General features: G+C 39.3%; 1 protein-coding gene across 1 annotated transcript in view; it reads right to left on the reverse strand.

The window, feature by feature from the left end:
• The window catches only part of RNF125 (ring finger protein 125), a 42686-nt gene that overhangs the window by 11678 nt on the left and 5787 nt on the right, over window positions 1–25221 (reverse strand). The window contains exons 2-4 of the mRNA XM_037806326.1: window positions 18987–19140; window positions 14934–15028; window positions 12041–12131 (exon numbers count right to left, since the gene is read on the reverse strand). Of these exons, the coding sequence (XP_037662254.1) occupies window positions 12041–12131; window positions 14934–15028; window positions 18987–19140 (340 nt within the window). The remainder of the gene's footprint in view (window positions 1–12040; window positions 12132–14933; window positions 15029–18986; window positions 19141–25221) is intronic.

Genomic DNA, 25221 nt, shown 5'->3' on the forward strand with positions numbered 1-25221 from the left:
GCCTAAAATCTGTAAGTAAAACCTGCGGATCCAAGTCACGAGACCCCCTCCCCCATAGCCCGAGCTGCAAAGCCTCATGGTGCCAGAGAGAAGCTCTCTCCCAGCAAGCGAATATAGCTCAGCTGAGCTCCACCTGGGGTTTTAAGTAGCAAGTGTGAACTGCTCACTACAGGTCCGAATACCCAAAAAACAGACAGAGGCTTTGGGTGACGACTGACCTTGGAGAGCCGGAGGGTCGCCTTGGACTGGGTCTGAAGGGGACTATCTGTTTCTTTTTCGGCTCAATGGAGAAAGACCCAGTCATTTTCAGTTTCCAGGGCTGTGACTCCGGGAAGGGTGGAGACAACACAAGCAGAGAGAGACTCAACTGAAATGCTAATGACCTCCACCTGGGGGCTCTGTCTTCTCTAGGAGGAAAGGGGTGGGGCCCTTTCCATTCAGAACCAGACCCCAGAGCCTGGGGGAACATGGCCACACCTCCTCACACCAGTCAAGGATACAGGCTAACAGGCATCACCTGCTGGGCAGAAAAGCACAGTGACCTGAGGCATCACAGGGTGGAGCAATTTTCTAAGACACACTCTCAGGGAAACCAGATACTGAATATTTCTTCCCTCTGGGACCTGAGCCTGTTCTGGTCTGGGAAAACCTGATTTGGATAACCAAGGAAACCATGCCTAGACAACAGAAAATTACAACCTACACTAAGAAAAACAAAGTTATGGCCCAGTCAAAGGAACAAATGTACACTTCAACCGAGATACAGGAATTTAAACAACTAATGCTAAATCAATTCAAAAAGTTTAGAGAAGATATTGCAAAAGAGATAGAGGCTGTAAAGGAAACACTGGGCATATATAAGGCAGAAATCGAAAGTTCAAAAACACAACTAGTAGAATCTATGGAAATGAAAGGCACAACGCAAGAGATGAAAGACGCAATGGAAACATACAACAGCAGATCTCAAGAGGCAGAAGAAAACACTCAGGAACTGGAGAACAAAACACCTGAAAGCCTACACGCAAAGGAGCAGAGGGAGAAAAGAATGAAAAAATATGAGCAATGTCTCCAGGAACTCAAGAATGAAACAAAGTACAATAATGTATGTATCATTGGTGTCCCAGAAGAAGAGAAGGGAAAAGGGGCAGAAGCAATAATAGAGGAAATAATTAATGAAAATTTCCCATCTCTTATGAAAGACATAAAATTATAGATCCAAGAAGCGCAGAGTACTCCAAACAGAAGAGATCTGAATAGGCCTACGCCAAGACACTTAATAATCAGATTATCAAATGTCAAAGACAAAAAGAGAATCCTGAAAGCAGCAAGAAAAAAGCGATCCATTACATACAAAGGAAGCTTAATAAGACTATGTGCAGATCTCTCAGCAGAAACCATGGAGGCAAGAAGGAACTGGTGTGATATATTTAAGATACTGAAAGAGAAAAACCACCAACCAAGAATCCTATATCCAGCAAAGCTGTCCTTCAAATATGAGGGAGAGCTCAAAATATTTTCTGACAAACAGACAATGAGAGACTTTGTGAACAAGACACCTGCCCTACAGGAAATACTAAAGGGAGCACTACAGGGTGATAGAAGACAGGAGTGCGTGGTTTGGAACACAATTTTGGGAGATGGTAGCACAACAATGTAAGTACACTGAACAAAGATAACTATGAATACGGTTGAGAGAGGAAGGTGGGGAGCATGTGAGACACCACAAGAAAGGAGGAAAGATAAAGACTGGGACTGTAACTTGGTGAAATCTAGAGTATTCAACAATTGTGACAAAATGTACAAATATGTTCTTTTACGAGGGAGAACAAGCAACTGTCAACCTTGCAAGGTGTTAAAAATGGGGAGGCATTGGGGGAGGGATGCAATCAGCATAAACTAGAGACTGTAACTAATAGAATCATTGTATTATGCTTCATTTAATGTAACAGAGGTGATATACCACAGTAAATGCAGATAAGAGGGTGGGATAGGGGAGGCATGTTAGACACTTGACATTGGTGGTATTGTCTGATTCTTTATTCTACTTTGATTTAAGGTTATTTTTCCTTTTGCTGCTTCCTAGCTGTCATTTTTTTTTCCTCTTTCTTTTGCCTCTCTACCTTCTTTGATTCTCCCTCCTGCCTTGTGGAAGAAATGTAGATGCCCTTATATAGATAGTGGTGAAGGTGGTGAACACATAAATGTATGACTATGCAGAGAACCATCAATTATTTACTTGGGATGGAGTGTATGGTGAGTGAACGAAACCATATTAAAAAAAAAATGGGTTGATGACAAAACCTCGAGGGCAATATACTGAGTGAAATAAGCCAGACACATAAGGACAATTATTGCAGGGTCTCACTGATAGGAACTAATTATAATATGTAAACTCATAGACATGAAATATAAGGTACCAAGATATAGGACGAGGCTTAGGAATGGGGAATGGTTGCTTAGTATGAGCAGAATGTTCAATTAGGATGAACTTAAATGTTTGGAAATGAACAGGGGTGTTGGTAGCAAGATGTGAGAATAGCCAACAGTGCCGAATGGTGTGTGAATGAGGTGGAAAGGGGAAGCTCAGAGTCATATACGTCACCAGAAGGAGAGTTGGAGGTCAAAAGATGGGAATGTATAAAACTGAATCCTATGGTGGGCAATGTCCATGATCAACTGTACAAATACTAGAAATTGCTTCCATGAACCAGAACAAATGTATGACAATACAATTAGAAGTTAATAATAGAGGGGCACATAGGGAAGAAATATATACCTATTGCAAACTATATACTACAGTTAGCAGTATTTCAACATTTTTTCATAAACAGTAACAAATGTACTATACCAATACTACGAGTCAACAATTGAGGGGGGTTGGTTAGGGACAGGGGAGGATTAGAGTTTCCTTTTCTTTTTTTCTTTTTTCATCTTTACTTTATTTCTTGTCTGGAGTAATGAAAAGTTTCTAAAAATTGAACAAAAATTAAGTGTGGTGATGGATGCACAGCTGTATGAGGGTACCCAGGGGCAAGTGATTGTACACTTTGGATCTCTGCATAATTGTATGGTATCTGAACAATCTCAATAAAAATGAAAAAAAAAAAAAAAAAAAACAGATAAGAACAGCTAAGAGTTCAAGATCAGAAAAGGGAATCATTAATTTTGCCCAGAAAGTCAGGAAAGGCTTCAGCAGAGTTCCTGGTAACTGAAGTAAGGAGCATCCCAGGCAGAGGAATCTATACAGGAATAGGCAGGAAATCCTCAAAGGGCAGGGCCTGCTTAGGCAATGGGAAAAAGCTCAGTGTGGCTTAGGATAGGGAATATTGGGGGAAGTGGTGGAAGAGTGAGTCTGGGAGGGTAAGGTGGGACCAGTTCTGCTCAATATATACTTGCGCATCTAAGATCGGTAGGCCCCATGCCAAGGGTCAGAGCTACAGAGATAACAATGCCCTGGTCCCAATCATTAAAGAGCTAAGAGTCTAGTGGAGGGGAAGCAGAAAACGTGGAATTTCAAGCCAAGGAGTTTTGTTTTTAGGTTGATGTTAACAAGGAACTAGTCGAGACTTAGGTCTTTGGTTGTACATAAAATTCAGTTTTGTGTGACTAAAGAGTTCTCTGTCAGAAAGATGTTGTAAAATAATGAGCTAAAGTCCATTTTAACCCCTTTCCATATAATGAACCTACATCTATTGTTCTTGTCTTTGAAAAAATTATAAAACCGAAGACAGCAATATCATTGAATAGATTTTCTCACTTTCATTTTATGGATGAACAACTTAGGAACCAAAGGAATTTACTTGCTAGGAAAAGGGCACAGATCTTCTGATGCAGGCTGCTTTAAAGAGGTTTTAATGAAACACACTTGATATGGGTAGAATCAGACATTTTTCTTTCCATATCTAATCAGATGAGGAAAATTCTTTTGAGAGGATATATTTATCCCCCCGCCCCCCATCCATAGGTTGTAGATTATTCATTGCTGGTCAGCAAAGAAAGCAAACAAGAAACAGTCCCCTTTCTAGCTTGCCCTCTCTTCAATGTTTTAAAATAAAGCAATGATTCTCACAGCAGGTTCCCCAGACTATCAGCATCAATTTCACCCAGGAACACATTAGAATTGCAAACTGTGCCCCATTCCAGGCCTATTAAATCAGACACTCTGGGGGTGGCCCCAGCAATCTGGGTTTAAACAAGCCCTCCAGGTGACTGAGGCATGATAAAGTTTGAGAAACACTGCATTAAAGAAAATATAATTTCTTTTAGAGAAACAAGATGAAATAGAAAGGGGGTAAATGAAAAATCCTAGATCTAATCCTTAGATTTTAACAGAGAACACCTTTCTTAACTGTAGTACATGAAAGAAAGGGTTAAGTTTAGCTTTCACATAGAGACAGCATGGAATAGGGAAAATGGCGGCAGAACCGGCTTAAACAGGCCCTGTGGTAAAGGGAAGAGAGAGAGAATCTGCGCCAGCTCCTCATATGGAAAAGTAACCATGGTTACTGGAATGTAAAGAAATATGGGGTAAAATCAGAGGTGGGAACTCCCAGCAGGAAATTTAAACTGAATGAACTCTCTTGGATAGGCTGTACAATTCAAAATCTCAAAGATGGGCTAGTTAACTCTCTCGGATAGGCTGTACAAATTAAAACCCCAAAGGTGGGCTAGTTAGCTCTCTCGGACAGACTGTACCCTATGGAGTATCCAGCCAATGGAAAAACAGGGGAGGGACTTGCATTAGGCCTGGAATATAAATTTTCACTGTGTTCTATTGTTCAGCGCACCTGCTATGTGTCTGGCTGTGCGTCCGTTCTTGCAAGATCATGAATAAATTCTTTTGTCCTTCACAACCGGGTGAGCATTTTTAAGGTATAATGCTTGTTTCTAACAGTATCTATTTAAAAAAAGTCCTTGGGGGATTCTTTTAACTGAGACTCATTATCAGATCAGAAGTATGAAAATCTTTTTTTTTTTTTAAGCTAGTAAGATACTAAATAATGAACAACACTAAAAACATTCAATTATCCAGAAAAATGATTGACATATCTTCTATGCTACATTCCCGGACCATTCTTGGAGGAATGTTTACTACTTTCAGTGCTACGAGCCAGAAATATCGATAAACGGCAATAGAGACAGAAGGAAAATTAAGACGTTGAGAAGGTGAGAAATAAAACCCTCGAAGAGCATACTCTATCAAGGCCTGAAGACAGAAGACGAATTCTAAGAGTACCAGTGTAAGAGTTGAAAGGCAGCACACTCATGTTTCAGATACATCAAGATGCAAAAGATTCAATCCCTCGGAACATCAATGGCAATGGACACCCAACTTTACCTGTGCTTTACATTAACCTCCGCAGCAATTCACCCATTATAGGACACTTCCCACAGGAACACAGATGCCATTTGGGGAAGAAATTAAATATTACTGAATCAAATAAATACCAAGAGAAGAGGAAAGAGGCATGCATTGAAAATATTTTCAGGTAAATGTGTAACTAACATCAAGGTACCAGATTGCAGACTGAATTTAGTAAGAGTTTGACAGCAAATCTAATGAAGACTTTTCTTCCTTTCAAAGAATTTGTGCACACACATTCAGCCAGGTCACAGATATTCAAAATACCCATGGAAATACCCTGCTGTGGGAAAGAGTAGCTCAGGCTGTAGACACCACAGTTTATGTTTCAAAACAACCAGTCTTGTCCTCTCCCTTAAGGAATGAAACCTCTAGAACAAGGCAGAAAACAAAGGACTACTGGAACCTTTGAATCTGGGTGAAAGGAATTATATGGAACTATGTTTTTTCTTTAACATCCTTTTCCCATCCTATTACTTACTAGCACTCCACCAAGAACTGGGCATGCAGTGTTGAAGAAAGGAGTTAAGTTCCATGAATTCATGAAACTAGTAATCTAACAGAAGAAACAGACACAAAAGGAATACACAATTACAAATTGTGGGAAGTACTAAAAAAGAAGGGAGAAAAGCTAGGGCTGAAATTATTTAAACAAAACCAGCAATCCTCACCTTTAAAGCAATAATTCCTTGCTAACTTCCACAATGGTCCAGAATCACTTGGGACCCAGCCCTCCTTACCTAGAACTTCTACCAGCATGTTTTCACTCTGTGTCCTCAGTGGGGATCCCCAAGAACATGATGGCTGTGCCACAGTATCTACCCCCTGCCTTTTCAGAACCACTGGGTACATCATGATTTTTGGTGGCTCTAGATCATCCAGACTAACATATGTCAAGCTTCTGCTCAAGGATGGAACAATAACACAGGAAACCAGAAGGTCTTCTGTTCCAGTTACCAATTCTAGATGGCCCTATTGCAGAACCATGGATTTTCTGAATAATCTGCTTCTGCCCCAGGGCTATGATAGCCTCCTGGTCTTTGAAGTAAAATTTTACCAAGTTACCCCCATGCTTGGGTTCCCCAACTGTGAGAGCACACTGATTCCTCTGAGGAATCTCCTCTAGTTCCAAATTACTATCTACCACTATCATCACTACCAGCCCCTTCATTTATGGAATGATCACCATGTGGCCTAAGAGTGCTTACTTTACATAACTGTGCCAGTTTGAATGTATTATGTCCCCCAGAAAAAGCCATATTCTTTGATGCAGTCTTGTGGGGCAGATTGAGCAATCATTTTGATTAGGGTAGGACCTTTTGATTGGATGTTTCCATGGAGATATGACCCACCCAACTGTGGGTGATCACTTCAATTGGATAATTTCCATGGAGGTGTTACCCTACCCATTCAGGGTGGGTCTGAATTAAATCACTGGAGCCATATAAATGAGCTGACAAACAGAAGGAACTCAGTGCAGCTGAGAGTGACATTTTGAAGAGGAGCTACAGCCAAGAGAGACATTTTGAAGAAAGCACAGGAGCTGCAGATGAGACAGTTTGAAGATGGCCGTTGAAAGCAGACTTTTGCTCCGGAGAAGCTAAGAGAGGACAAACACCCCAAGTGCAACTAAGAGTGACATTTTTGAGGAATTGCAGCCTAGAGAGGAACGTCCTGGGGGAAAGCCATTTTGAAACCAGAACTTTGGAGCAGACACCAGCCACGTGCCTTCCCAGCTAACAGAGTCTTTCCGGACACCATTGGCCATCCTCCAGCGAAGGTACCCAATTGCTGATGTGTTACCTTGGACACTTTATGGCCTTAAGACTGTAACTGTGTAACCAAATAAACCCCCTTTTATAAAAGCCAATCCATTTTCTGGTGTTTATTGCATCCTGGCAGCATTAGCAAACTAGAACAATAACCGACCCATATACTTCTACCCCATGAAAAAGGCACCATCATCATCCCCATTTTATAACTGAAGAAACAGAGACAGAGAGAAGTTAATGGACTCACTGGAATTTGAACCAAAGCTTATCTCCTCCAAAGCCTAAGATTTTCACTACTAAATTGCATGAGCAATCTGATCCTACCATTCCTGGTTCATTTTCAGCTTTAGCTAGGCTTTCTTCAATGACCTCTATGACCTCTAAATCATGGAGGACCTGTCTTCCATGAGTCACCATCAATCTTATGGCCAAACTTGGCAGCTCATGGACTGGACTTCTGTTGGAGCAGAATGGACTGAACCAGGATGTGGCCTGTCTCAGACACTGCTCCAAAATTGTCTGAGACCACTGTCCAAGAGATAGGCTGGGCAATACTTCATAGTGTTGCTAAGAGGATACAGTGAAGCACTTAGACTCTGCAAATGGTAATCATTATTACTCCATCCTAATACTTTCTTTTAACTTCCTCTAGATCCCCAGAGACCTGTCATAAAGTAACTATCTGACCCAATACCTTCTACAGAGCAACTCAGCAGGGAAAGCTCATGACAATCTCCCCCCAACTCCCAATACACATAAAGCCCCTAGCTAGCAATTCTGAAAGTGAAATACATAGACCATTAGGATCAGTAACAAGTACTTTTGTGTACTGTGTGGCTTTTCCCTTCAAGGTGGCAGTAAGCACAGGGGTTCACCATTCAAGCTCTGGAGCTAGAGTACTGTGTTCAAATTCTGGCTCTGCCACTTACCTGCTGTGTGACCTTGCACATCTTATGTAACCTCTCTGGGCTTCGGTTTATCATTTCTAAAATGGGGATAATAATCATGACTATCTTCCAGAATTGTTATGAGGACTATCCCTCTATCTATAACATATTTACATTTCAATCTCATCCACTTTCCAAAAGGATTTTATTAAAAAAAAAAAAAGCCTGTGCCTGTTTGAATGTATTATGTCCCCCCAAACGCCATTATCTTTGATGTAATCTTGTGTGGGCAGACATTTTAGTGGGGATTAAGTTTGGATTAGGTTGTTTGCATGGAAATGCACCCCACCCAACTGTGGGTGATAACTATGATTGAATAATTTCGAAACATGGAGGTGTTGGCCCGCCCATTCAGGATGGGTCTGAATTAAATTTCTGGAGCACTATATAAGATCAGACAGAAGGAGCAAGCTGATACAGCCAAGAGGGACACTTTGAAGAAAGCACAGGAGCTGCAGATGAGAGACAGTTTGAAGATGGCCGTTGAAAGCAGACTCTTGCTCCGGAGAAGCTAAGAGAGGACAAACACCCCAAGAGCAGCTAAGAGTGACATTTTTGAGGAACTGCAGCCTAGAGAGGAACATCCTGGGAGAAAGCCATTTTGAAACCAGAACTTTGGAGCAGACGCCAGCCACGTGCCTTCCCAGCTAACAGAGGTTTTCCAGACAACGTTGGCCATTCTCCAGTGAAGATACCTGTTTGTTGATGACTTACCTTGGACATTTTATGGCCTTAAAATTGTAACTGTGTAACCAAATAAACCCCCTTTTATAAAAGCCAGTCCGTCTCTGGTGTTTTGCATTCCAGCAGCATTAGCAGACTAAATCAAAGCCTAAAACACAAATTCAAAAAACTAAAAATTCACACAAATATATACATATAAATGGGTGTATATATATATATATATATACCTGAAAAAGAAAAAAACAAACAACTCAAATTTACCCCCAAGGTATCATTGTACCATTATCTTTCTGTCAAGTCTGAGTAATTCAATAATAAATGTACCCAACTGTGGCCAGTTTAATAGGGTAAAGGGGGTTTACTCATAATTGCTGACATATAAATTGACTCAAACTTTTTGGAAAGCATATTAAAAGCATATTTCATGAGCTATTAAAAAGTTTGCACTCTTGGTTCCAGCAGTAACAATCTAAGAAGTTTCCTCTTAAAAAAAAAAAATCCAACAGTTTAAACGCACAAGGATACAAATCCAAATCTAAAAACTGGTAACAATCCAAGTATCCATAAATAGTGAAACGGCTAAGTAAATGACAATGTATCCTCTCTGGTTTACCTCACAACTAAAATTAAAATTATAAAAGCCACCCTGCAAAATGCCAGGTTCAAAAGAAAAAAAGACAGAATTCACAATGTTTCTAGGAAATAATGATCAAAACAGGCATACCTCATTTATTGCACTTTATTTCACTTTGCAGATACTTTTTTTTTCACAAATTGAATATCTGTGGCAACCCTTGCAGAGCAAGTCTACAGTGCCATTTTTCCAACAGCATGTGCTCACTTCATGTCTCCGTGTGACAGTTTTGTAATTCTTGCAATATTTCAAACTTTTTCATTATTATCGCCTTCATTATAGTGATCTGTAATCAGTGATCTTTGATGTTACTATGGTACTTGTTCTGGGGTGCCACGAACCATGCCCTTGTAAGACAGCAAACTTAATCAATAAATATTGTATGTGTTTGGATTTCTCCACCGACCAGCTGTTCCCCTGTCTCTGCCCCTCTCCTTGGCGTCCCTATTCCCTGAGACACAACAGTACTGAAATTAGGCCAAAAAGTAACCCTACAATGGCCTCTAAACATTCAAGTGTAAGGAAGAGTCACACATCTCTCACTTTAAATTGAAAGCTAGAAATGACTAAGTTTAGTGAGGAAGGCGTATTGAAAGCCAAGATAGGCCAAAACCTAGTCCTCTTGCACCAGTCAGCCAAGTTGTGAACACAAAGGAAAAGTTCTTGGAGGAAATTAAAAGTGCTACTCCAGTGAACACACAAATGATAAGAAAGTGAAACAGCCTTACTGCTGATATGCAGAACGTGTTAATGGGCTGGATAGATTAAACCAGTTACAGAATTCCCTTAACTCTCTTCAAGTCTATGGAGGCTGGGAAAGGTGAGGAATCTGCAAAGAATAGTTTGAAGCTAGCAGAGTTTGGACCATGGCGTTTAAGGAAAGAAGCCAACTCTGTAACATAAAAGTCAAGGTGAAGCAGTGAGTGCTGATGTAGAAGCTAAGACAAGTTATCCAGAAGATCTAGCTAAGATGACTGACGAAGGTGGCTACACTAAATAACAGATTTTCCGTGTAAATGAAACAGCCTTCTAGGACTTTCATTGCTAGAGAGAAGTCAATGCCTAGTTTTGAAGCTTCAAAGGACAGGCTCGCTCTCTTGTTAGGGGATCTTCTAGCTAGTGACTTTCAGTTGAAGCCAATGGTCATTTACCCTTCTGAAAATCCTAGGACTCTTAAGAATTATGCTAAATCTACTATGCCTGTGCTCTGTAAAAGGAACAGCAAAATCTGGATGACAGCACATCTGTTTACGAAATGGTTTACTGAATATTTAAGCCCACTGGTAAGATCTACCACTCAGAGAAAAAGATTTCTTTCAAAATATTACTGCTTGTTGGCCATGCACCCAGTCACCAAAGAGCTCTGATGGGGCTGTACAATGGGATAAATATTTGTTTTCATGCCTGCTACACAACATCCATTCTGTAGCCCATGGATCAAGGAAGGATTTGTACTTTCAGGTTTTATTATTTAAGAAATACATTTCAAAAGGCTAGAGTTGCCATAGTGATTTCTCTGAAGGATCTGGGCAAAGTCAGTTGAAAATTTTCTGGATAGGATTCACCATTCTAGATGTCAGTAAGAATAGTTGTGATTTATGAGAGGAGGTCAAAATATCAACATTAACAAGAATTTGGAAGAAGTTGATTCCAAGTCTCATGAATCACTCTGAGGGGCTCAAGACTCCAGTGGAAGAAGTAACTGCAGGTGTGGTAGAGATAACCAGAGAACTAGAATTAGAAGCAGAGTCTAAAAATGTGACTGAATCGCTGTAATCTCATGTTAAAACTTTAAAGGAGGAGGAGTTGCTTCTTATGGATGAGCAAAGAAAGTATTTTCTGCATATGGAATCTACTACTGGTGAAGATACTGTGAACATTGTTGAATGACAACAAAGGATTTAGGTTATTACATCGAGGCAACATTGAGGCCAGGCCCTCCACAAGCAAAAAGATTACAATACTGGTTACGTTTTTTAGAATGAAGTATTTTTTTAAATTAAGCTTTGTGTATTGTGTTTTAGATATAGTGGCTACTGCACACTTCAAGAACCATAGTAATATATAAAAGTAACTTTTATATGTACTAGGAAACCAAAAAATTCATGTGACTCACTTTATTGCAATATTCACTTTATTGCAGTGATCTGGACCCAAATTCACAGTATCTCTGAGATATGCCTGTTTATTTTTAATACCAAGCATATGGATAAAGATTCAGATTATGAAATAAAACAATGGATTGATTAGTGAAGACGAATGACTTTCTACTTTACATTTCCAGTGTACTGTCATAACATTATTTGCAATATAAAAAAAATATTTTTAACTTAGGATGTGGCCAGAGTTGGAATATTAATGTTAGATCTTAACTGTGCATTTTGGATTTTATTTGATTATGCCCATGATTATGTGTAAGAGGTAATGTTGTTTAATTTCATAAGTGAAGGAGGCATTGTACATTAGTAGTTCTTGTCAGTTTCAACTCAACACTTTCTTATATTATCAATAGTCATGAGATTACCATATCTTTAACATAAATTATCCTGTATATAGCTATACATACAAGTCTAACAAATAGAATTTGTAATACATCCTGAATTCAGACATAGCTAAAATACATAGTAACAAAAATCTTTACCACAGGTCTCCTTTCCGATCTGTGATGAGTAATACAGTGATCCAGCAAGCTGTCTTCATCCAATTCTCTCTGACAAAATGGACACACACACCTGAACATAGCATAGAATACAAACAGCACTAAAATTTTTGGTAATTAGATAGCAGTCATTTAACTAGATATGAAAAACAATGTAGATGGATCTAGTTTCTAGTACCAATTCTTCCTCTGATCCAATACTATTTTCACTGTCCTGATAATGGTTTGGGTGCCTACATTTTTTCTCTTAAGAAATGTAAATGTGTATCTTCACAGGGGCAGAGCAAAGAAACAGCTCAAGTACACCTGAAGCACTTTATTCTCTTTGGAAGAGAGGCACAATTTGAGCACCCATTAACTCAGAAACTGAAAATCACACCCCTCACTGTCCCTGGGTGACTCTTTTTCCTCTTCCCTTTCCTAATTCAGGTAACAGGTAACATCTGAATTAGGTGCTACTTGTTCTTCACCTCCACTAGCACATATAACTGAAGGTTTAGACTCACATTATCAGAATCCACTGACAAATGAAAATAAAAATGATTAGTTTCAGACTCACAATTGACCGTAACTACCTTGTTAAATACTTATGTACACTTAGGAGCATTTATCCCTTACATCTATGCTATCCAATACTGTAGCCATTAACCATATGAAATAATGGTTATTGAGCACTTGAAATGTGGCCACTGGAAATTGAGCTGTGCTTCTCTAATACAAAGTGTTAATAACAGGGAAAACTGAGCATGCGGGGGGGGGGGGCGGTATATGGGAACTCTGTATTTTCTGCATGATTTTTCTGTAAGCTTACAACTTCTCCAAAAAATAAAATAATAGAATACATTAAAAAATATTGAGATGTGCTTGATGTGTAAAATATACACTTCATTTCAAAGACTTAAGATGAAGAGAATATAAAATATAATAATAATTTTTGCATTTATATTTTCGCTCTATTAGATCAAATAAAATTTATTAAAATTAATTTCACCTGCTTTTTTTTACTTTTTTAATGTGGCTACTAGAAAATATAAAATTATATATGTGATCTGCATTATATTTCTTTTGGACAGTGCTGCCTTAAATTTCTAGGGACAATATGGAGGCTTGGACTTTTTTTGCTCATTTTCCATTATAGAGGGCTACAGATGCCTATTCCCCAAAACTTGTACTCTAGATAGCTCCCAATATAAGGAGCAATCAAACCCACACACTTAAGATTTGTCATTCTTTCCCAACCCATTTGTTATCCTCCTTCCTATTGTTCCTTGTGGTCAGTCTTGACAGAATTCATACTCTGCTCATAGCTAATATACTCTTCAAATTTACAACATGGTCTAAAACTTATCCTATAATAACAGGTTAATTCTCAAAGCAACTTCCATATATCGACAACTCTGAGCTATCTTTAAAAATACCATGGATGTTAAGATTCTAGTAAAACAAAAGGAATGGGACCATTTACATTTGGTTACAAAACCTAAGCTATATTCTGAGCGTATTTTTGTAAAATAGGCAGAGTTAACATTTTTCTTCAGAAAAGAGAAAGAAATCCCACTGAGTACCACTACTGAGTAGCTGACTTCATAAGCAAATTTACTGCTTTCAAATAAAATAATAATAATAATAAAAATAATAAATTTACTGGTTTCAAAGCCATCAGCCTATCCAGGAGCAGAATCCAAACTTTCTAATTACTCAGATATAACTAAATTATCCTTCCCATCAGTAATGATGACCTACCTTTGTTTCTTTTTCTTTCTTAAAAGAAAAAAGTTGTTTATGATCAATATCCTCCATTTCACCTACTAACCACCTCCATTCTTCTCCCAGCTGTAATTTTAACCACCAAAAAAGCATAAGACTCAGGATGCCTGCCCCAAGACTGTTCTTTCCTTGTTAAAATATACACTGAAATATTGTATAATTCTACTTATATGAAATATCTCTAGTGAGATATAAGCAAACTCACAGAGACAAAAAGCTGATGAGAGGTGACCAAGGGCTGGAGGGATGCAGAATGGGGAGTCATTAGAGGGTAAAGAAGTTTCTTTTTGGGGTGATGAAAAAGTTTTAGTAAGGGAAGGTGGTGATGGCAGCACAATATTGTAAAGGCAGTTGATAACAGTTAACTGTACACTTAAAAATAGTTAAAATAGCAAATTTCATGTTATATATATGTTACCACAAAAAAAAAAAAAAAAAAAAAAAAAGAACAATAGAGCAGCCTAGAGAAGCCGTACACTTCTTTGTAGGTGGCTGACTCCAGGGAGATGAAGAAGGTAGGACCCAGAAAATAAAATAGTGTGTCTGTCAACATTGCTTATATTCCTGTAATACAAGTTGGACTAAGGTCCTGTGACTCTCCATGTCTTAAAGCTCAATCATTTTCCCCTTTCTTCACATGAGCTCAAAATATACAATCTGTAAAAGTTATTTAAGCTCACTATGAAAACTGCAAAAATAAGATGCTAAATAGTTGGGTGGTGATAGAAGAATAAAGATGAATAACCTCTTAACTGTGATCCACTTCAGGAATCTTTTAGTCAGAAAGAATCTAGTAGGAATTTAACAGTTCTGCAGTCTATCTTTGGATTTTCCTTAATGCAAACTTTCTGAGGAAGTTGCCCCAATCTCTCTGGTATGTGGTTGTTCTACCACCCTTCCATACCCTGCAGTTTTTACAGCACAGAAGGCAAAATTCTTTGGCAGTGATTACTACTAACAAATAATTACCAACAACAGGTATTATGGTGAAGCACCTAAACATAACTATATATATTTTTTCATAATAAAAGGGTTAAACTTTACAGCTCATTAAATTTTCCATAGATATATCAAATTTAGCATTAAACTATAACATACTGAAACAAACCTTGTTGCAGTCTCCCCAAGTTCTTGTATTGGTCCATATTTATCTATGTATTTCTGACAAGTCCTTATGTGTGCCCTCATTTCGCTGAGGCAAACCTATATAAAAGCAAATTCAAAATAAACCCACTGTTGAAAAGGGGATCAAGGAAGTCTTATGTGACTCAGATTTTACCATTTCAAATAAGGTCACTGTGGGGTTAGTCAGTTGATTGAAAGGATGTATTCATGACAACAGTACCACAAAGTTAAGGCATTATCAAGGATAAGAGTCTTAAAATTTCCTCAATACTTAGACAGGATACCCAATGCTGACTTCTTGAACTTGGTTCTTCTAAAAGGCATTTTTTTTTTAAATGGAAGGACCTATATTAACTCAAATTGACCTTATTTTTTTAAAAAATAACATTCCTTGATCAGATGATGGAGAAAAGAACATGAGAAAGAAAAAGAGCAAAAAGAGAGCAAGGGGAAAAAAAAAGGAAAAAGACAGAAAGAAAGGAAAACAGAGAGATAAAAAGAGTAAGTGGATGAATTTTAGAGACGACCACAGTAAGTTAAAAGAACCCTGTGCCTTAGGGAAAGATATAATATTGCCCAGTAGTATTACATGAATTTACAATACACAGTATACTTAATGGCCCCATTAAGAGCAAACATAAAAAGACAGCTCTTGCAGTCCATTTTTATCAGGGCAGAATAAAGAAGCCCTGTTCCTCCAGATATACATTCAGAGATCCTAACCATGGGAGATCTGTTGCTAACATAACACATATTCTACTAAATGTTTCATTAGACACTCTGATAAGATCTCGTGCTAAAGGAAGCTCTGTACAGCTGTGGTATAGCGGCAGGCCCACTTTATTTTGCCCAAGCTACGGAAAAGCTAAACATCAAACCTGAAATTTACCACGTCAAGGAAACAGTTATAATTGTTTAATAAAAGACAAAAATAAAAACAGGCTGAAAAGTAAAAACAAATTCTCGCTTTACAAATACTCATATAAAACATGTAATAACTAGGATGGGTTTAGGTTGCTGTCTTAAAACCGGTGCTTTACACCCTGTAACATCAACTTTGCAAGTTCGTGCTCTCTCATCTCTTTTAACACTTCTACTAAAAGTTGTTTTCTTCCTCTTTGTACTCCTTGATCCACAAAAAGAAACACTGCTCACACCAATTTAGCAGTTTGGGACTACATACTGATAGATGACTTGATAAATTCAAGAGTATCTACTCTATACCCAGAATTATGTGAGATGTAAGAGATGGCAGAAAAAACCTAAGCCATTGTGACTGCTCTTAAAAGTGCTTACAACCTAATGGGGTAAAAAGAGAAGCATCAGCAAGCTGATAGGAAACTGATACAGGACACTGGAATACCGAGGGCAGGCCTCATGGAATGCCCTAGGCCCTGGAGAATTAGATAAGGTCTAAAATTAGCTATAGAAGGAATAGGCAGCATTCCTGGCAAAAGGGAAAACATATAAAGGAAGAGATAGATGCAAGAAATATCTCAAAGGAAAAGTCAAAGTCCTTGTGACTAATCACACACAGAGGAGGGGGTGAAAAAAGGAAGGGGATTTCCACCCAGCATAACTGAGAGAATGTTTCTGACAAAGACAGCAAAGGTGGGATAAATAAGTGGCTTACAGAATAGGATGAATTTGATTTTTACATGCTGAGTTTTATATAATGATGAACTATTAAAAGCAGAAAAAAAATCAATAGCCTATTAAGAATTTTAAAACTTAGTGATGTTTAAGCAGTTACTATGTATTAAAAGCCCTACAAGTATTTTTTATCACTTACTTTCACAACCACCCTGTGAACATTTTCCTCATTTTATAAAGAAGTAAACAATGAGTAGATTAATAACTTGTCCAAAATTAGAAATAGTGAGAGAATCTGCATTTGATCCCAGGATATCCGATTCTGTAGTCAGACAGATGACTGAGTCTTATATAAATATTCAAAACTGCACCAAGTCCTCAGTGAAGCAGCGCGAAAGGCAGGGCTATTCTCAACTTCTCCACAGCAATGGCTCTGCCTCTGGTCCCTGAGCCAAGGCTGGACAGAGCAGCCCAGGACGTCCATAGAGGGACGGGGCCTGCACCTGGAACTTCCTGTCCTGTGTGCTGGTGCTCCTGCGCATGGTTGTCTGCACCCTCAATCCTGGTTCCACACAGGCCCACGCAAGCACCCCAACTTCACCCCCTACCATCTCCTCTGTAGCACCGCGCCCTAATCCTGGGGAAATAGCATCCACGCTGTGTTCCACAGTCCCCTTATCAACTCTCTGTCCATGGGCTACCAGCACCCCTGAAGCCCAGGTGGGCACCACCCAGGAGTTGAGGCTCAAAAAGAGAGAGAGAAAAAAAAGGCTGCATTGAGCACTTATTTTCCAAAGTGCTGGGTACACAGTTGTCAATAAAACAATCCCAGTCCCTGCCTTCATGGAGCTTAAATCTGGTGGGGATAACTGACACATTAAACCAAAAAAAAAAAAAAAAAAAAAAAAAATCCCAAAAACATAATTACAAATGAAGATATGTGATGGAAAAGCATAGGGTGCTAAGAAGAAGTATAACAAAACTATAATTTAGATTAACAATCAAGAACAATTCTCTAAAGAAATTTAGATCCTCAGTACATAAACTCTCATTTGATCTCCAGATTGGCATAGCTAAGTGCCTTATCAAGCATCTCCTCTTTGTAGCTCAAATGTAACATATCTAAAAATCTGAGACTTTTTCTCTAAATCTGCTCCCCCTGTTAGCATCCTCGGAAACCTGGGAGGCACTTTTGAAACTTCACTTTCCCACATCCAATTACAAATTCCATCAATTCTGCCTCCTAAATATATCTTGAAACAACCTCTAAGTCCACATCTAATGCTGTCACACTAACCCAGCCTCCTTGTCTGACCTTATTATAATAGTCACCCCCCATGTTTTACAAAGTCCAATCTTGCCCCCTCCCAACTATTCACTACACTAGGTGCTAGAGTGGATCTTAAAAAATAAAAACCAGATTATTGCATTTCAATGCTTATGATCCTTCTTTAGCTTATGTGGTAGTTTAAAACTGTACCTACCCAAGAAAAACATGTTCTTAAATCTAATCCATTCCTGTGAGTGTGGACCCATTGTAGGTAAGACTTTTTGATGAGGCTATTCAGTTAATATGTGACCCATCTCAATCTGAATGGGACTGAATCCTATTACTGGAATCCTTTATAAATAAAATGAATACAGAGGGAGAGAGATAGACAGAGAGAGAGAGACTGAGAGAGAGAGAGAGACACAGAAGCAAGAAGCTGAAAGCAGCAAAACCTGAAAGAGAGGGAAAAAACCAGTAGACGCCACCACATGCCTTGCCATATAGCAGAGGAGCCAAGGATCACCAGCAGCCAGTCTTCAGGAATAAAGCACTGCCATGATGATGCCTTGATTTGGACATTTTTCTGGTCTCTAACCATAAGTGAATAAATTCCCATTGTTTAAGCCGAACCCATTTCATAGCATTGCTCTGAGCAGCCTAAAGTAACCAAAACAACTTACTATTAAATATAGGATAACAACTAGAATCGTTTCACAGCCTTCCAGACCTCACATGGATCTGACCAGGCTAGTATAGAATCAAAGAAGGAAACAAGGAGGAGGAGATCAGTAGAGTTAAATAATGCAAGGTCCCAAATCATAGAGCTGGAGATACACTACTGGATTTGATAATAAAGCTACTCATTGGTGGGCTGCAGGAGAGGAGCAGGAATGGAGGCCACCTAACAGGGACTTGTGGGAGTCATGGGAAGAGAAGAAATGAAGGCAGTCAAAGAAAGCACTCGAGAAATGAGGTGATGATAAGAGTCAGGCAGGTGACTACAGCCTGTACAAATGAAATTGGAGGAAAAGAAGGAGAATGGGAGGATGAGATAACACACTTTAGAAGAGGTGGGGTACGATTGGGTCAAAGGCATGAGTGAAATGATTAAGTGCATAACAATCTTCTCAGGGGCCTAAGCCAGGAACCGCAAACACAGGCAGGGCCACATACCGGGGTTTCGCATTCGGTGCAGTTCTGGTACTCTGACTTCATCCTTTTGGCTACATCAGTTGCTGGAACTCCTTCTGAAGGAAGATATGCTCGGCAATAAGGACAGGTCCACTTATTGTTCTTTAGACTGGTAGCAATACAGGTACGGCAGAATCTATTCAAAATAAACCAAGAATTCATCACTTTCTTCAACAGGTATAAAGGAGCCACTATGACCGTTAGTTTTAGAAAATGTATTTTAATGACACCTTGTGCACTATAAGCCATACTATCGCTTGCATTCTACACCTTCCAGAGAATATCTTACTTTCCTAGGAAGACTATTTTAGGATCATTCTCATCACATGTACTGCATGAATTTAAACAAAAGTAAGAACAAAGACAAAGTGGGGGAAAATAGCATCCCTACGAAGAGTGTCCTTTTTTCTTAATCCCATTTTTTTTTTTTTTTAATCCCATTTTACCTTAAGATTTTTTGGAAAATAGGTCTTTGCTCTGTGGGGTTTTGTGTATATACGAAAACAGCAGCAAGTTGAGGAGGTAAAAATACCAGATACTTTATAATTCTTTATAAAATAATTTTAAAGTCATTCTAGATATAGAAAATTATATAACCAAAATTACCACTGTTAGGAATGTTCTCTGAGCCAATAAATATATTCTCTGATTTATCTAAAGATGATCATAATAAAACCTTAGCACAATCAACAGAATTCACACAAAGTCTTGACCTATTTATAGAGGCTGTCAAAAACTAAGTGTATATTGAAGGAAAAAAATAAGCTTCACACTACTTGGCATATAATACCTATTTGGGAGTCTGTCAAAAGTTAAGCTTTTAAGACACCCAGGGGAGTGAATCTCCCTGGCAACATGGAATATGACTCCCGGGGAGGAATGTAGACCCGGCATCGTGGGACGGAGAACATCTTCTTGACCAAAAGGGGGATGTGAAAGGAAATGAAATAAGCTTCAGTGGCAGAGAGATTCCAAAAGGAGCTGAGAAGTCACTCTGGTGGGCACTCTTACGCACACTTTAGACAACCCTTTTTAGGTTCCAAAGAACTGGGGTAGCTGGTGGTGGATACCTGAAACTATCAAACTACAACCCAGAACCCATGAATCTCAAAGACAGTTGTATAAAAATGTAGCTTATGAGGGGTGACAATGGGATTGGGAAAGCCATAAGGACCACACTCCACTTTGTCTAGTTTATGGATGGATGAGTAGAAAAATAGGGGAAGGAAACAAACAGACAAAGGTACCCAGTGTTCTTTTTTACTTCAATTGCTCTTTTTCACTCTAATTATTATTCTTGTTATTTTTGTGTGTGTGCTAATGAAGGTGTCAGGGATTGATTTGGGTGATGAATGTACCACTATGTAATGGTACTGTAAACAATCGAAAGTACGATTTATTTTGTATGACTGCATGGTATGTGAATATATCTCAATAAAATGAAGATAAAAAAAAAAAAAGTTAAGCTTTTAAAAACTTAAGTAGACTACACATATTGAAAGTTTCTTACATCATAGGTATATGGTCCAATGAAATTTCACAAACTGAATACACCTGTGAACCAACACCTGTATCAAAAACAGAACATGGCCAGCCCCCAGAATTTCCCCTTCTGCTGGCTTCCAATCACAGTTCTAACCCTTCCAAGGCAATCACTGATTTCTAATAGCAAATATTAGTTTTGCCTGTTTCTGTACGTTATGTAAACTGAATCATACAGTATGTACTCTTTTGTGTCTGCCTTCTTTAGTTCAACATTAGGATCATGAGAGTCTCCCTTATTTTTGTGTGTTGCTAAGATTGTCCTTTCAGATTTTGTGAAGTCTGTTGTGTGAATAAACAGACTATTCTATTATTGGTGGGCATTAGGGCAGTCTGGAAATGCTTTTGGATGATAAACTTCAGTAATGGACAATCACAGGTATTTTCCAAATCATTCTTGTTCTTTTTTCTGCTCTAACTCCCAATTATATTGGGCATTACCTAATCCTAAAAGTACTATTTTCTGCATCTGTTATAAAATTATTATAACACCCAGAGGGGATAGGGGGCAAGATGGCAGAGTGGTGAGGTGTAGGTTTTAGTTACTCCTCCAGGGCAGTAGGTAGAAAGCCAGGAACTGCGTGGACCGGACACCGCAGAGGAATTTGACTTTGGGCATACTTCATACAACACTCACAAACACGTGGAACAGCTGAGATCAGCGAAATCTGTAAGTTCTTGAGGCCAGGGGACCTGCGCCGCCCTCCCTGCCAGGCTCAGTCCCATGGGAGGAGGGGCTGTCGGTGCTGGGGACCAGGAGTGAGAACTACAGTTGCAGCTCTGATTGAAAACTCAGACTGCTGATCAAAAATTCCAAACATAGATAAACTGAGACCAAACACTGGAGAATCTGGGAGCAGTCAGCCTGGCGGAGAGGAGATAAGGCTAGCAAAAACAGCAAAAAAAAAACAAAAATAAAAACAGAGACTTTTAGGAGTTCCAGTGAACACGAAACAGAGAAGGGCAGGGCTCAGACAGAATCAGGGTCCTATGCAAATCAAGAAGGTGAGGTCCCTTATCTGAAGAACTGGTTTCTCTGTTTTCTTGATTGTTCCTTAATGGCCCTAAACTCCTTGTCTCTTAGCATTTCAATAGTCCATTAGATCTGCAAGGAGAGCCCTTCTTTTTCTTTTCTTTTTTTTTCTTTTTTAAACAACACCCAGAGGGTGCTTATGACTACACAGTGGTTGAGGCAGCTCCTTAGTGTTTATGCTTGCCAGCACCAGTTCCCCCTTATTCTTGAAATAGCATTCTGATATTGATCTCAGGAACTATTAGATACAATCTTAGATACAATCTTGGTGGGTGGTTAACAGCGGTAAGTGGACAGACAGATTTGGGATTTATTTTGGAAGTGGAGGCAAAAGGATTTACAACATACCAGATGAAATATTTATGTTCTACTATGCTAAGTGAAAGAGGTCAAGCACAAAAAACTACTTAGTGTATGATTCCAAAACTAGAGTGACAGAAAGCAGACCAGAGTTGCCTGAGGGCAGGGGTTTTGAGGAAGGGATTGACTGCAAAGGACACAGAGAACTTTTTAGGGTAATGGAACTATTTTATATCTCATTTGTGGTGATGTAACCGCAAATGGTATACAATGACCAAAATTCATCAACCCATACACTTTGTGTGAATTGTATTATACCATCTCAATAGAGTTGAAAAACAAAACAAAACAAAAATACCACATAGCAACAGGTCACTTACAACAACACGGCGTGGAAAAGGCCAGGGATACATGTATAGCACAGAACCATTCAGAATCTTGAACTCTGCGTCCCTCCTGCACAGTCCCAGGCAAGTAGTGGATACTCCACAATCATCAGTCAATTGAAATAACTCAATCAGTTTTAAGGAGTTACCCAGAGGAGAATTTTCTGCGAAGGGCTCAAGTTCCCATTAAAAAATAAGAGCCTGTTGTCTTTCTGCCCCCTCCCCTACCCCAAGGTGGTTGAGAATGAGTCATGGAAATTTAGAGCAGAATAAGGGGAATTTAGGTAAAAGATAAAAACTGAGGATGGAAGTCAATTGTATTTTCTTAAGGCTGGTTCAAAGTTTTCAAATACTCTGAATGAGCTGTCATTGCTTTAAAATCAGATTTCACACACAACCCCAAATTTCTGGCTTCTCTTGAAAAGCTAGTTTACGGCAACTCTGGGCTCACTTTCCGGCATGGCCTCCCCAGCTAGTGGGGACAGCAGCTGCCTTCTCTGTGGTTCTTGCCTCACCAGGTTGAGTTTGATGCTCCTAATGAAACAAACAGGAACTAGACAATGACTGTAGAAACTCTGAAACCAGCTGGAAACTTAATTATGCTGCTCACATTTGTTATTCTGTTAACCCTCTCTGTTTCTCTGAAGTAAGTGATTAGCAATACAACTGTTTTATGAAGAGATCAGCAAGGTATTGCCCAGGACGGGGAGACTGCAGCGTGCACACTGTGTGGCTGCACGGTACTGGAGAGAAACAGGAAAAGGGCAACTGAGGACACTGAGTAAAATTATGTACCCAATCTCATGAGGCAAAACTGAACCCAAAGTCTAGTAGATTTAAAGAGCAAAGGATGCATTTCAGGGAGTCCACGGGACCGTGGGCTAGAAAGACAAAATAAGCATCCAGAGGTGGTCCCAGGATTTATCAGATGAACAGCTCATATGTGGCTCTGGGAGAAGCTGCTGACAATATGTGACAAGTCTAACCACATTATTTAGGTTCCATTTGTTAGAGAATGTCTAATTTAATAGATCACTAATATTTAATTTGCATATGACAATACTAATGCTGCTAAGTAAACATAGAGCAGCCCAACTACCAGAGGAGGCAAATTGCAGGCCAGCTTAATTGTACTTGTATGAAATTCTCATCAGTACAGGCTCAGATGAGTAAAAGGAAAAGTTGATGGAGTTCAAAACCTAGCAAGGGCCTCTCATCTCTCACCCAGACTACAAACCAAAATGCATAACCACAGTGTCAGTTGGCTGAAACTATGTAGCAGCTGTCCCCTCTTGAGGGGTGTTCAAAGTATCCAAACTGCATTTTTTTTAAAGAGTCATTCATTAATTTAACTAATGTCTAGCATTTCTTAATTACAGCAATGGCTCTAAAGAGTTTTTTGACCTTGATGGTACAAAAGCCCCTACACATCCCATTTTAAGTGACACACAAGAACACTGGGAGGAGGGAGCATTCTATGTACATTTGTTTTAGCATCAAGGGCATGGGTGGTTCATAGTTAAACTGCAGAGATTCATCTTCAAGTTATTAGGAAATCACAGGTCAAATATTATGTCAGCAATAATTCGCATTCAGAAGGAACTTCCACAAACTCCCACTATAGCTATTCCTATACCCGCATCTGTGCCTGATTAACACTCCACATCCTGTTAAATAGATGAAGTAATTGTCTGGGCTCCTAGCTAAGGTCAAGTCCTCCACTGGTCCACTAAATCCCATCTCTTCTACCCCCCTATCAAGGGTATTGCTCCTGTAACTCTCTCTTTCCTCTTGTGCATCAATTTTTCCCTCATTACTGGTTCATGTCCATCAGCGGGCAACTCATTCCATTATTCCTTGCCTCTTCAAAGAAGGACCCCACTTCTAGCTATTGCTCCATTTGTCTCCTTACCTTTACCTTTCAACTCCATGAAAGGATTTTCTATACTCATGGTCTTGCTTCTGTCCTTAAATAGCTTGTGAACTCACTCCAATTAGGCTTTGGAACCTACTACACTGAAATTCCCTTCTAAGGTTCAGCAATAGCCTCCATGTTGCTAAGTCTAATGGTCAATTCTCAGTTTTCATTTAAGCAGCTTTGAATTTAATAGACACCCCTTTCTTCCCGGAAACATTTTTTGCATTCACTAGGTCTCCAGGACACCCCACTCACCTGGCTTCCTTCCCACTTCTTTGGTTGCTCCTTTTCGGTTTTCAAGTACCTGAACTCTAAATATTAGTGTGCACCACTGCTCAGTCCCTGGACCTCTATTCTTTTCTAACTTCACTTCCTCTCTGAGGCTCTCATCCATCTCATGGATTTATACCAGTTGTACGCTAATGATTGCCAGCTTATCTCCAGTCCAGACCTCCCTCTGAACTCCAGACTCAAAAATCCAGTTGCCTACTCAACATCTCCTCTTGGTTATCTCAAACTTGACTTGTTCATAACTGAATTCCTGTTTTATTCTGCCCCTCAATCATCCTGCTCCTCTCAGCCTTCTCTTCTTAGTTACAACAACTCCATTCTTTGCTTAAAGCTAAAAACTAGGAAGTCATCCTTGATTTCTCACTTTCTCTCCCACTCCACACACTCTTGTCAGCTGCACTTTCAAATATATAAAAAATCCAACCATTCTCACCACCTCCAGCATTCCCATCCTGGTCCCTGGTCTCTCTCACTTGGATTATTAAGTGGCCTTTTGATTCACTTTCCTGGCCCCGCCCTTCCCACAAGTCTCTTTTCAGCAGAAAAGCCAGACCATGCCACAACTCTGCTCCAAATCCTTAGAGAAATAGCCAAACTTCTTATAAATGTTCCACAGTTGCCCCTCACTCATTTTGTTCCAACCAAACGAACTTCCTCTCCTGAAATGTTCTTCCCTCTAGACCAAGGCTGCTGAAAGTGAGGCCCATTTATTACCGCTTCACCATTAAATAAGCCTAGAAATTGAGA

This window comes from Choloepus didactylus, chromosome 16 (assembly GCF_015220235.1).
Source record: "Choloepus didactylus isolate mChoDid1 chromosome 16, mChoDid1.pri, whole genome shotgun sequence".
NCBI classification, from domain to species: domain Eukaryota; kingdom Metazoa; phylum Chordata; class Mammalia; order Pilosa; family Megalonychidae; genus Choloepus; species Choloepus didactylus.